Genomic DNA, 14,684 nt, shown 5'->3' with positions numbered 1-14,684 from the left:
GGTGGAGAAAAGACTTACTATTAAAGAGGTCTTTTTTTTTTTTTAAAAGAAAAAAAAAAAAGGAAAACGTGGAGGAGAGCTGTAAAGAAAAGTTGTTGGATGTAAGCTAGAGGTTATAACATAGTCATTTCCATGATAGTTGCATCATTTACTTAGAAATAAATTATTTAATACTAGAAAAAAAGACTTCTTTAAAAAAGTCTATATTCAGACCTTTCAATATAACTGCAAACAGAGAGTTTGAAGACAAAAAACCAGAACATCAACTGTGATCACTCCCCATTCATACTCCTGAGAGGTGGGTCTTGGTTTTGAGGGTGTTTAGTTTTTCAATTAAAAAATGCTTTAAATTAAAAAAAAAAAAGTCTGTTTCTGTGGTCTGGTTGGAAGCTTCCTACCAGCCATACTACTGTTGACCAGCCAGTATTTGCCTTGGCTTTTTTGGAACAGAAGCTGCTGTTACTTACTTGACAGTGTTCTTGGGTAACAGAACTCTGCTTACCCAAGCATCTGCAGAAAAGCAAAACCCTTTGCAAAATTCAGCATTTAGTCGTATCTCAGCAGTGACACCTTGGTTACTTTTAAAACATCAAGTGAGGAGCAGGCACAGGAGAAGCTGAGCTATCTGCAGCAGGGACAGAAGCCGGGCGGCAGAGTGGGGAGGAGGGGGTGGCAGCCGCTATCCCCTTTGGTGATTAGCGAGCAGAGGGGCAGACCTCCAGGACACTCCCTCACCTCCCACAAACAACAACTCTGTTTTATCACCCTACCACCTAAAGTTAGCAACCGTAACTTTCATCAGCTGGCTGACATACAAAGCAAACTTTTAATGGACTCTTGGACTTTGAAATCCACATACTTGTTCCATTGGAAATCTTCATCTCTCATGTAGAAACCCATTCAGCTTTTAGCCATCTTTTACCTCTCTAGGCTTTATTTGCTGTAATCTAATAGAGTTCTTGTATGTACATACATGGAAAAAGTTAAATAATTTTCATGGACCCAGTCATGAGCTCCACTGAGTCACATCTGTCATCAGCGCTACCTTCCAGGTAATACTAACACAGAACAGTACTGTCAGCAGAGGTAATGTAACTTTATTCTCAACATAACTAATGTTAATACTTGCATGAACAATTTCATTAGTTATTGTCAACGAACTTCTCTAAGCATTCTCCAGCCAAAGGAGAAATGCATACTTTAAATGCAACAGTTCAGAATACTGAGTATTTAGAGAGGTTCATGCCCATGGCTCTACAAACACAGAGACAGAGAGAGGGTGCTGCAGCTGACAGCCCACAGGAGGAGTTCCCTCAGATGGTCTGATGTATGTGCTCTAGAGAAACCCTGCTCCTCCATCGCCAGGTATAAAGGCAAGGGAGACTACAGGCAGGTTGAATGCAGTCTTCCTGAACATTCCCAACCACCACCTGAGACAAACCATACTGGGAAAAAAAATGCGAAACATTCTGCTGGGGACATCAAAGAACGGAGATTTTAATAATGAAATAACAAGTTTTGGATTTCTTAGAACAAAACAAGGAAAAAAGTCTGCTTTAGCTGAAGCCTTAAAGGTTTATGCAGTGCAAAGATAACTGCACTCCACAGAAAACCTAGAGGGCCATTATACATACAAGGAAAGAAAGTCCAATGTACGTATCAGTAGTCTCTCCATCTTATTACCAGATGCCTTCAGCTTTTTAGGTAGGTGAGAGATACAGTCGCAGGTAGGTAACAGCTACAACACACGACGTGTTATTTACAAGAGTGAATACTGCTGTGCAAGAAGATGTGCAAAGGTCATGCTGAAAATAATGTGAAATTGCCTACCAGCAAACTCCATCAGCCTCAAGAATCTACAGGACATGCACACACATCAGCCGAACTCTGGCGGCAAATCTACCTGCTGCTTGGCTAACAATGTGCACGAAGGTGCCAAAAAAGGGCATTTTGGCCTTTGCCCAGCAGTTACATTTCCAATCTTCAGTCTCATTGTACTTGCCCCAGCTGTGCTCACAAAGAAAGGATTGACCTAACGATTGCTGTAGAGTCCCATGGCTAACTGGTTTCTACCCAGACATTTTTCAACACAGGAAAATATACAAGCTCTCTTATTGTTATTGTTCTGGAGGGGTTTTGTTTATGCTCTTATTGAGGACCCTCATGGACTTCTACCAGTTTGGTAACAGAAATCATTAGCACAGTCAGAAATAAACGGGACAAAGAAAGACATTTTGTCTCTAACGTGCAAGGAAGGGAAAGAATATCATCTTACCATGACCCAAACACATTCTGGAGAACCAAAAATAAGAAGGATTAAGAAACATTCTTGACTTTGACATACAGTAACTACACCACATTCAGAGGCTGGGGTGGCATTTGCCAGGTGCTTGCTAACAGTGTTTCTGAATGATATCTGAAACCATATTGTGGTTTATTTGCATGGTATCAAGCTAAGCAGATGTTTGAATCCTGAGGAACAGTAAACACTCTTAAGAGGCGAGATGCATACTGCAGTTAGAGTTCCTAGCTTGCAAGAAAGGAAGATCTATTGAAAATTATTTTAGTTCAAATCAGCCTGTCTATATGACATGTTTTCTTGAGACAAAAGATGCACAGAGATCCACCTCACTAATGTGTTCTGAAAGATGGGATGTGTATGAATGCATGACATTGACATTTAATCAAGGTAGAAAGCAAACAAATATATTTTTCTGTAGTGACAATATATTATAATGGCAAAAATAATCTAACAGGGTCTTAAAAGCAGTTTAAAGAATAATTGACAAAAGGCAATTTAAAAGAAATACAGCAAAAGCACAACTTGGTAGTACAACTACATCTTAAGAATATTTATTTAGACTCCCTCCAAAAGAATGGGCCTCTAATATTCAAATAAAAAAAAAACCCTCAGGCTTGAAAACATTTAAAAGGCATCTAAAGAACTTGTTCTCTTTGAAGGGATATAAATACAACTCCAGGAAACATAGACTAAAGGCTCTTAAAGGATATGACTGAAACAAATGCCTTCTGTCTCAAAGCTTCCCAGCAGGAGGAGACAGAAAAGCAGAACACATGGCCTGAGCCACTGCACAGCCTCTTTCCCCAAAAAAGCAAGAGAAGACAGCCAAAGAAATGCAGTATTATAAAAAAACCCAACAAACCATCGTCTAAATCTCATGTATGCAATACAAGATATTTCTGTATTGCATGTATGAACACAACAGTTGTACGTCACGCAGCTAAATTAATCTTTGAGGCTTGCTATACACATCTGTGAACTTGACAGAAAACCTAAGTCAGGTCTCACTCAGCTACATTCACTGAGGTATGTCCTGAAGCGAAATGAAGATACTGGAACAAATTACCATGGCAGGTAATGCCACAGTGTCTCTAGTCAAAAAAACTTGTTTTTTTTTCTTATTGAAGGACATACCTCAAGAACTGCAGGTATATTCTTGGCTAGGTCAGGCTATTCTTTTCAACACCTCTCATTCATTTTGATATAGCCCCTGTAAGTAAGGAAGGAGGGTAAAGCAGATAAAGTGGACAAAAGGAGCAAAGAGGAAAGCAGATAAACAGGACAAAAGGAGCAAAGGGGAAAGAGACAGAGAGAAAACAGATAACTACATCAGTAATTGCTGCTGTCCTCTGTACTGTTGAGAGCATGGATGCACCTACTCCATTTCAGTATGAAAGGAAAAATGTTAGTTACACCAGACACACAGTGCTCGCACGTTCAGAATTGTTCACAGTCGTTCACAGGATTAGTTACAACTAAGGGGCATTGTAAAAAGCTGTTCTTTGTTGCTCACTGCCTTAAAAATTTATGTGCCACCTCCTACCCTCTGTGAACACAAGGTTGATTTTACACCTTCCCCGGTACAGCACAGCACGCAGCAGTGACTGACCACTGCTATGAGCAGCCAACAACCAGGCTACATCTGCTGGAGTGAGCATACCTAGGAACCACTCCTCCAGCAAGACCCGCAGGATGTTGGCAGGGGCATGTCCCGTGGCAGGGACGCATGCACACCAGCAATAGACAGGGCTTGTTTATTAGTTCTCCCTGGGGAGAGAAGACACTTCACTCTAGGACAGGAAGCACTGTGATGAACTTGTCTCCTTATCAACAAACAGAGAGTATTAAACCAGGCATGCAGTGCATCCCTAAACAATCAATGAGAAAGAATGTGTTACTTTAAAGAGTACCTCCTGTCTTTTTCTTTCTTCCTGGCTGATTGCTTCTGATAACCCGTTCTTCTTTACCTAAAGAATAAAGAAGTTAATTAAAATTTTTAATATCTTTTGTAGAAAAAAGCTATTAAAAATATATATAGGACTATCAAAACAATGCACTAAGAATTCAGCTAAAGAATCCGTCCATTTCAGAAAGACAGCAGTGAACTAGCAGAAATAAAAAAAAATTAAGTCAATAACATCTGTCATTTGACTTATCAAAAGAACTAAGCAATTTCATTAAAAGCTATCCCAAGACACAAACGCAGAACTACTACTGCAGCGAAAGCATGCACAGTTGAATCACGGTCACCCTGCACAACCTCCCTGGATTTTGCACACGCACAGGAGCACAAAAACTGCTTTCTCCTTTTAAGTTCCGATTTCTTGACTGACACACAAACATCACAAGTTTTGTTTTGCAAGTTGGCCTGAAAAATCTTAGCGTCTTCATTTGTTAAAAACACACCTAGACAGACAGGTAGTTTGTTGGCCAAAAAAATTATTCTGGAGGAGCTCTAGCTTTACCCTAAACAGGCATGATAAAATCCTGGGTAAATACCCCTGTATTTCTGCCCTCAACCCTACAACGATGTCTCTCCCGCCTCGGCACCCTACAGCCAAAGCAGCCAAGACAAGTCTGCCCCAGCTCTCCCTATGCACCCACCATGGACTCCAGCCACAGCCACATTTCCCACAGCCTGAAGCCACATACTCAGCTACCAAATTCCACACCAGAGACCCCTGAAGTTTATTCTTTCCTGGTGCAAATCACATGCATTATGTCATTCAACAGAATATTAGGAAAAAAACCAAACACCACCACACAACACAACAGCAAGCGAAGCACCAAGGAGGGACTGACTTCACACATTTCCTAGAGGAGTGTTAAACACAGGAGCTCACACCAGGAGGGTCACCTGCGTATGGGATGCTGGCCCAGGGAAGGGGAGAGGCAGGCCACTGCACAGCACTACACGTGTGACAGATACTGTTCTCTTCGTGGAGTGGTAGTAAGTCACGGGACACGAGACCTAACAGATGCACCTCCATTCTCCCATTTCTCTTTCAGTCTTCTCCAAAAGCTCCTAACATACCACCACCAGCAGCTTTCTCTTCTTACTCCACTTGTTCCCTGGAATTTCAAAGGATGTATTATTCCTCGTTTTATTCCTGCATACCAGGCATCACAAACCTGGGTAGCAGGCTCAAGAGTAAGATGGCACAACATCAAGAACCGCTGCACTTTGGTTTGCATGCACATCAAAGTATATACACCCATGTATATACTTATAAAAATAACATAAATATTTCAGTGTTTAAGCAATTGTTCTCTGGAACACAAGTTACAGCTTCCTATGTCACCACAAGCACACACTTCTGAATATCAAGCAAGAACTAATTAGATGCCTTTCTATTAAAGTACCTTTCAATCAACAACCTGAAAGCTTTAAAGCACTCACTAGGAAGCATAATGTCACTTTTTTCTAGATGCAGTGGAAGATTTCTAAAAATATGCTGACACAGGAAATACCTACGAACATATCCAAGAGATTTCAGTGCTTCCTGTTAACAGAGCAACTGCAAATTTCCAGCGAGGTCAACGCAGCAAACGCTGTATTCATGTTCAAAAAAACGTAGCTGTGTTTTGTGATCGTTACTTTGTCATATATGGGCGTGTACAAACAAAGTACACACACAAATTCATCACATAAGCAAATGACTCAACCTTATATTCTTAATCAATGGCAACACTTCCAAAGAGAAAGAGGCCCAAATACGGAGACTATTTTGGCATACTCTGTGAGAGATAATTATATTGCTATTTTTGAGGTGTCCAAAATGTTTAGCTGAAATAGCCTAAAAAACACATTTGTGATACTATGCAAACGAAAACTTAATATAAGCTAAGAACATATCCAGAAAGAATGGAAGAGGCCAAAGACCACAGCTACTAAAGTTGTCTTACTGTCACACTGGACTCTTTTCCACCAACTCAGTCATGACTGATTGAACCATGGAGACAAGGAGGACAGGATGGAAGAACACCAGGTGAACTCTGTGGTTAGGTACAAGAAGTTCCTCCAAAATACAGAGGTGCTGCAGGGCTCGGGGGGGGACTCACCAGGAGTATTTCTCTGAGAAATATAGTTAGTAGCTGCACCACAAACTAAATTGAACATAAGCCCTTTGATACTGGGAGAGAAATGAGACCTAATGCACAGATTAGCCCTGAAGACTCCTGACAGCAAAACCAGGTAGGTTTTGTTTGATTCCACAGAGAAGAGGCAGCCATGGAAAGGCGACGGTGTGAGCGGCTCAGTAAAGCAACTCGCAGCAGCTTTTTAAATGAATGACAAAAATCACAACCACACTTGTCCCAAAACAGAAAGAGAGATCATGAGAAAAATGAAACACAAATGACAAATGCTTGGAAAGAGTTTCAGGTTAGAGAGAACATGCAAAGTCTTGATGCAATGCTACATAAGTACATTGACCCTACTGGCCATGAAATGGAGGACTTGATGCTAAAACACCCAGTTAATATTACATACTTGAATAATTATGAGCATTATCCATGCTATGGGACATTTGTTTCCAGTGGCAGATCTCAAGAATATTTGTAAGAATCACAGTAGCATTAACAGTAGTAATGAAAAGTGAACATGCATCATATTCTCCAGGCTGGATGGTAAGGACTTGGAAAAACAGACATTTACGTTCCAAGTTCACCAGTCAGATAACGGTGGTCAAACTGCAACAGGTTGCCCAGGGAGGTGGTGAGGTCTCCACCTGTGGAGATACTAAAAACCTGACTGGACACAGTCCTGGACAACTTGCTCTAAACGACCCTCCTCAAGGGGCTGGATGCGATGATCTCAAGAGGTCCCTTCCAACCTAATGGATACTGTGATTCTTTGCATGCACAGTAATACACACTGTCATTATCCATACCAACCGAATGCTGCATTTGTTGGAAAGTAAATATATTTAACATAGTGCACAAGTTGGTATCACTGCCTATGATCTGCTGGAAATTCTCCAAAAATATTGAAAGATACTTTTGGAATGTGTTTTGAAAATACTGGTTATTCTCCCTAAATCGAACTTCTAAATTAACAGATGAAGGTTGGAAGGAACAGAGATAGTAGATAAGGTAGCTCTTCACCTAGTCATCTGCTTAGCTACTGCCAGCTGTCTTATCTGTAACAGGAATCTAAAGAGGAAGAGAGTTCAAGGGAGGAACTTGAAAGAAATGGGATTTAAATAGCACCCTACTTCAGAGTCTTTCAATGTTCTCTGAAAAGCTCAATCTTAGTTTCACATGTGTGTCCACACTGCAGAGATATAGAAACACCCTTTTTTTTATTATTATCATAAAGGATTTGACAAGTCCATGCATGAAGGTTTCGCTGTCCCCCTCCAACAGAAAGTCTGGCCACAACTGCATCAGCTGTCAAGCCTGCAGAGCCAAAGACACATCCTGCAGAAAGAGTGGACTCGTTCTGCTGTCTTTCCCCTCAATTTCCCAGTGTAGCCACCGCTAACAAATACCGTGAACATATTACTCTCCTTCTTTCCTAACATATGTTGAAACCCAACACTTTGACATTTTCCAGCTGACTTCCTGTTACAATTCCACTGTTTTTAATACACATTGATAGCATGTAATTTTTCCAGAGATTTATAAACACAGATGCTATGAGATTCAGATTCCCATATTTTGTTTTCACAGTGCACTACCTTTTCCCATATACTCCCTACTTCCAACCTTGTAAATCAAGTAAAGACACCGAGCAAGTCCGCTGTGCTAGAAAACGTAAAGAACTAGTTGGGTTATATAACTGTAAGCATGGCACAGGAATGGTTCTCTTCGCAAGATGACTGTCATACTATTCTGGTCTCACAACAAATTAGTGTTTTTGAAATTATTATTATTATTACTGAACAGCATTCCTTCCAAAAGACCTCAGCTGTTGAACATTTAACTGCTGGTTTGCCTAGAAGGCAGAAAAAAGACACAATTTGACTTCATTATAAACAAACTCTTTTGCAACATTAAGCAAATTAACTATATTTAAAGTACTTGATCTGTTGAAAAAAAAAACTTAAAGTGAGTCTTTTCAAAACTACATTGTCTGCCTCATAATTCTTGAATCAAAGAGGGATTCATATTTCAACACCTTAAACTCCAAAACGTCATTAACATCTGTAAGACAGCTCTTCTAAACAGACAATCTAAATAGCCTTAGAAGATCTCGCAGAGGCTTAATAACTAATTTATTTAGGATATACACAGCCAAGGGCCCCAATTGCCAAATATTCTAGGTGATCATGTCATGTAATAATGTTTCTTATGCCACATATAGAGATGAGATTCTACAACATTCTGCAACTTACATAAACAAAAAAACCCCAAACCAACACAAAAACCCAAAGCCTTCATTTTGGGGATATCCCTCCAGAAGTCACAGAAATGATCAAAGGATAAAATTAAACACAGAAACACAGAATTTTTACAGTTTCTTTAGTCTCAAAATCATGCATATGATGAAAGCCTGTAGAAACATCAACTAGTATCGTCAATTTGCCAGCTTATTAGCAGGGAAGTTAGCAAGATTACAGTACTGATTAGAATAGCTGAATTCTACTTTGCTTAATGATGCTATCAAGAAAAAGCCACTGCAGATGCTTCACAGACTGTGCTAAGGAGAGAATACGACCATTTGAACACTCAGCTTTTGTAAAATGGTTTCCATTAAATATAGGCAGCCAAATCAATTTAGAATTGGCTTGCAGCAATTTAGAACAATTCAGCAGAAACTTGTTTGTAACTAAGTGAAGCTTTTCTTTAGCATAATTCACCCTTTTAGTGAATTCACACACACTTTTTTTTTTAACCTATCAGTAAAGTTGTGTCTTTGCCAAATACAGGACCCTAAAATACGCTTTCTCAATTGCATTGTTTTTTATGTAAAACAAAGACCAGTAATTGATCAGGACTTTCATGTTGTTCTTATAAAATGAAAAACAGGTTTAGAAAAAAAAAAGAGCAGGACTAAATCCTGTTGAAGGTTTGGTCCACATCACTCCAATTTACTAGAAGGAACTAAAGTACAGATTTCACTCTGAGTTTACATGCTGTTAGGATTTAAACCTGTCTTTTCAGGCTTTCTGATGGTACCTCAGTCAGAACATCCAGCTATAGTAACGTACATTGGTGCAAACTGTAACTCTTCTAAGGTTGTGCATCAGTACAGCTGCCAACACCCTGCGCAGGCAAGGCCTAAGCAGCCATCTTGAGCGACTGTCGGAAGAACATAGTCAGGGCCTTGAATTCAATGTGCAAACAAAAGAGGCATGCTTGATTTTTTTATGTCCAGTACAGTTTAAAAAGAAAAAAACATAGTAGAAATGTACCTTAAAGCATGAAATTACGAAATATTAATTCCTTTCAAAGTTGTATTTAATTTCACCTTAAACCTCACTGAATTTTTTTTCTTGGTAATTTCAAATCACGTACTCTAACCAGTCTGTTGTGTGATCACATGAGCCTACAAACACTTGCACCAGAAAGAGGGACATGTCAGGTAATGAGGGAAACTGATTCTGGCAGGAGCATCAGTCCTATATCTACCACAATTTCCAACTATATCTACTAAAATTGACTGAGAAAACATTATTCATACTTTCTCTAAGCTGCTGGAATGACCTTACATAAAGCCTAAACAGAAGCTAAATTGAGACCTCTGGATTTGGATTAGTAACATCTGAATAGCTGCAAACTTGACAATAAAAAATTGTATTCGGAGACACCTTATATTTTGGAAGGGAAAAGAAGATGACAAACTTCAGCCAAAAACTCCAATAGCAAGTAAAAAGACTTGCTTCAATACATTCTTAGATACCTTCTTTGTCTGGCTATACAATGATCAAATACTCACAACGGACAGCTGACTCCATGTTGATCTCAGGGGCTTATAGTGAAAAACAATCTTTTCATCTGACTTCTGCTCTCGGGGCTCCGACTCTTCATCAGAATCTATGTCAAGAGCTTTTTCTTTATAGTTCTGATACAATACAGCATTTTCTATAAAAGAACGACAGTATGTCATTAATTGCTAGAAAGTTAGCTTAATTGATTTCATAAAAATTATAAGTAACATTTAAACAATGAAAGAAATCACAATGTTCACAAACTCCAAGAGACAAAGATAGCATCTTATTTAGGATGGACAATGGTGCAGTAGAGTAACAATGGATCACTGTACCGCTACCAAAAAGATCCACGCTGACTGAATTAAAGAACAGATGTGGCCTTTGTCAAGAAAAAACAGAAAACAATTTTTTCTTCCTTGGTTTGCTGTACAATGTTTCATAATTAGCCAGCAATTTAAAAATGGAACAAGCATGTCAGTAGAGCGGAGTCACTCATTTGGAGGTCTAGCTATTTTAATCTACAAGACCATTGTAAGTCCACTACCCATGCCAACTTTTATTCTGTCAGCTTTAAATACTGTCTTCGCACTTCACTAAGAGAAGGAAATGATCCAAATTTCAGAAATTTGAGGTCAGAACTATTCCAAACAGAAACTTCGAAGCTGGCTTGAATAAGCATGAGGTCTATGAACCTTAAGACAAAATACACTCGTTATGTATTTCAGTACTGCCAGTATTAATTCAGTAATATCAAGGGCAAAAAACCACAGGTGTGGAGCACACCGTTTTCATTTCCCAGCCTCCTTGACCGCACATCCTTTCCAAAAGCAGGCAGAAAAGGACAGGGAAATTCAAGACCAGAATAACCGACAGACGGATTAAGCTGTTAAGAAAACAAGCTCTAAAAGCTACTTTAGAGATGGGCCAGGCTCTGGACAATATCCAATCGTCCCCTACGAGAGGAAGGGGAAAGAAGTGAAAGGTCTGGCTGCTCTGCGCACAGTTGCAACTCGTGAGGCCTTACACCAGGCTGGGTGGATCTGTTCCACCTGCCCAGACCACACAGCCCTGGCTGAGTATGAAACAAGGTCTGGCCTTCTGTCCTTGTTCTTTGGAATGTGTCTATATAGTTTATACACTTTTAAGACAGGAAATTGTGTACAGCAACTGAGTTCTGAGAGGCATTACAGAGAAAGTTATTAGTTGGGATCAATCCAAGATGGAAGGGAGCCACTGGAAGAGAATCTAGAAAACGTCATCAGGAGATAATGTGAGAAAAGATGAAAGTAAGATGGGGGGGATGCAAAGAGAACAAAGTGGAAAGTTTTGAAAACAGAAACAAGAGGAAAAGGAAGGTAACGCAAAGAGAACAAAGTGGAAAGTTTTGAAAATAGAAACAAGAAGAAAAGGAAGGTAACACAGCAGCTGAGATGACCTTAACGAGGCATTAAACAGAGAAAAGCCAAGAGAGTAGCAGTTATTATAATGAAACTTGCATGGACTCATAGCCAGGAAAGAATTTTTTTCTTGTTGAAATACTGTGAAAAGCAGCAAACTTGCCAAAGTCCAGAATTAATGAGTAACATAAAATAGCAGACACATGGACAGTGTTTTTCTGACACTTAAACTTCAAGCCTAGGTAGTAAGAGAAAGAAAAAAAAAAAGGATTACAAACTCAAGAACTCACCCCAGCATCCTTGCCTTATGAGGAAATGAGAGAAATAGCTGCATGAAACTACTGTGAAAAGCAGCAAACTTGCCAAAGTCCAGAATTAATGAGTAACATAAAATAGCAGACACATGGACAGTGTTTTTCTGACACTTAAACTTCAAGCCTAGGTAGTAAGAGAAAGAAAAAAAAAAAGGATTACAAACTCAAGAACTCACCCCAGCATCCTTGCCTTATGAGGAAATGAGAGAATTAGCTGCATGAAACATAAACTCGGGAGAATAACAATCCAGGCGTCTGCTGCAAGTGATGACCCTAAACGCATAAGCTGATCCACAAAAGCTACGGCTTGCACCTGGGAAGAGTCCCAGGGAACAGGGAGGAAGGCAGTCCCAACTGGAGAAGAAGCCTCATCTATGTTATTCTATGGAACTGTCAGGGCTGAGACAGACAACATTGACCAGTTCATCGTTCAGGAGGGACAGGAATTTAAAAAGAAGCCCTTCAAACAAAACCCCATTTTTAGCCTGCCATTCTATATTCTTTAAAATATTCCCTAAAGTATGTCTAGTGTCAAAATTATGGTTCTGTATCTCAGTCAGTCTACTGAAAAACAAGGTACCCAGGCTTTGACTACGAACAAAAGAAGTATGCAAAATGATCCTGAAGTTCATTTCTCTTGTGATTGAGCATATTATCAAGTCTGTACAGAAAAGGGCTTACCTTCCCCATCAAACGTCCCTTGTCCTTTCAGCATTTTCTTCTGATAATTTTAACAGGAAAGAGATATATATACATTAAAGGAAGAATGCAAAATAACCAACAGTAACAAGATTTTCTGTTTTATTTGACACTTAAGCACCAAATTAACAGGCCCTAATCTATAAACTTCTGATGTTGGACAAGGATTCATGAAAACAACTGTTTCATCACAGAAAAGTGATAAGCTACTCTAGCTTCCCCTTTCTCACGCGTTGTTTACATGCATTTGTCCCAAATTCTTCATTTTTCCTACGTTTCAAAAGCATAGTATACCAGCTTTAGAAGAGTTCAGTGACCTTGCAATTCATTCCACTGTCACTGGGCTTTTCTACGAGGATACAAGGTACATGACTGAGCGGCTGTCTCTTTCCACACTCTGCAAAGAGCCACCACATTAAGTATTTTGTAAACTAACGTTTTGAGACCAAAACAAACCTTTGAAATAAAACAGCTGTTTTGGTGTAACAAGTGGTATGGCCCAAGAAATCTATTTGAAAAAAACGCTGCTAGCAAAAAGGAGGTTTGTGTGTAAAGACAGGACAATGTCACGTCCTCCTATTTCAAGCATAACTTACTGCTAAAAAGTCTACTACCAAACCCAAACCAAAACAAACCACCTCCCTACTCTGTAGTAGCTCACAATTTGATCGATTACTCTTTCACTACTTGCAGCATTTTCACAAAAGATTCCATAACCATAATTTTTAATTTGGCTAAAAATTGTCATGAAGCTCTTTGGTAATTATTTTAAGAGCTACAGCATCAGCCATTAGCCTGCAGTGCTTTATTACACAATTCCAAACACTCCGCAGAAATCCACCAATGTATTTTTTAAAGTAACAAATTATATTTAAAAAGAAGGAAATACAAGATTACAATATGATATGTTCAAGATTATTTTCAGTAAGTATTTCTAATTTAATACATTAACTTTCAATATAAATCTACTAAGGGATTACAACCAAGAATTAAAAACAGGCATTCTGCTTTTACTTACAGGCATTGAAATTAAGCTACAAAAAGACACCTGAAGTGGTCTCTATCAATTTAAAAAAAATCACACTCCAATTTTTAAAAATACTTTAAAAGTAATGTCCCAGATAGAGGAGTAAGGGAGGCAGTTCATTTTTTCTGTCTGTCTACTCTAGCAGGCAGGCTTAGTGAAGCCAACGTCTCTTTTTTTTCCTGTTTACTACTTTCTGGGAAGCAGGTTTAAAACATGGGTTTGATTCTGAAAGAAGACCCCGACGCGCTGGGGGACCCAGCGGGAAATGCGAGCACCAAGCCGCCATCAACACATCTTTGGGCCGCCCAGATCACCACAGAACCCTGTCCCTGAAGCCTCCACCACTTTACTTTGAAAACACCACTTGTAAGTGATCTGCGACACTCAGTGACTACAAAAAGTTTCGTGGTAGCAAAAAGTAAAGTGAAAAAAACCCCAGCATTTATAGAAAACACAGAGATTGCAAATCACGCTCCTGTGTAGCCTGCACCGTTCCAATCAACGTGTCACCGATCAACACAACTCACCTTTATCCTCCCCAGGCTCGAAAATTTCTCTTTATCTTCGACAACTGCTTTAAGTACGGGCTGGGACATTCTGTTTTTTTTCTTAAAATTAGAAGAGCCGTCCAAGTCCACGCCGCTCACCACGGCCCTGCGGTAGGACGTGGACCGCAGGCCGCGCCTCAGGGAGCCCGGGCTGTCCGAGTCGCCCTCGGCCTCTTCCTCAGCATCGGCCACCAACGGCACGCTGAGGCTCTCCACCATGCTGCGCACCTTCAGCACCCTCTTGCTCGTCTCCGCATTCTGGCCGGTGCCTTTGCTCGTCACCTTGATTTCGGAAGCCAAACTCTTGGGAATGATCTGGTGCGTGCCCACTTTGAGAGCGGCGGGGCTGTTGGTGCTCAGGACGGCGGGCTGGTCCTGAGGGGGCGCCGGCCCCGGGGGGGTCACGCCTTGCGCCGGGGAAAGCAGGGGGGCTCCCGGCAGCACTTTTTCCGTTGTTTTGGAGACCCGGCTGCCCTGGGAGGGCATCGCCGCCGCGCTGCCGTCCCCGGGGGAAGGGGCG

At 40.3% G+C, this 14,684-nt stretch overlaps 1 protein-coding gene across 1 annotated transcript in view; it reads right to left on the bottom strand.

Moving 5' to 3' along the window:
- Positions 1-14,650, bottom strand: part of ARHGEF26 (Rho guanine nucleotide exchange factor (GEF) 26) — a 58,588-nt gene extending 43,938 nt beyond the window's left edge. Inside the window, exons 1-5 of the mRNA XM_009700910.1 lie at positions 14,144-14,650; positions 12,572-12,611; positions 10,185-10,330; positions 4,201-4,269; positions 2,276-2,292 (exon numbers count right to left, since the gene is read on the bottom strand). Of these exons, the coding sequence (XP_009699212.1) occupies positions 2,276-2,292; positions 4,201-4,269; positions 10,185-10,330; positions 12,572-12,611; positions 14,144-14,650 (779 nt within the window). The remainder of the gene's footprint in view (positions 1-2,275; positions 2,293-4,200; positions 4,270-10,184; positions 10,331-12,571; positions 12,612-14,143) is intronic.
- Positions 14,651-14,684: the final 34 nt, after the last annotated feature.

The sequence above is a fragment of the Cariama cristata genome, unplaced genomic scaffold (assembly GCF_000690535.1).
Source record: "Cariama cristata isolate BGI_N322 unplaced genomic scaffold, ASM69053v1 scaffold25245, whole genome shotgun sequence".
Taxonomy (NCBI): Eukaryota; Metazoa; Chordata; class Aves; order Cariamiformes; family Cariamidae; genus Cariama; species Cariama cristata.
This window is presented reverse-complemented; position numbering and strand designations above follow the sequence as displayed.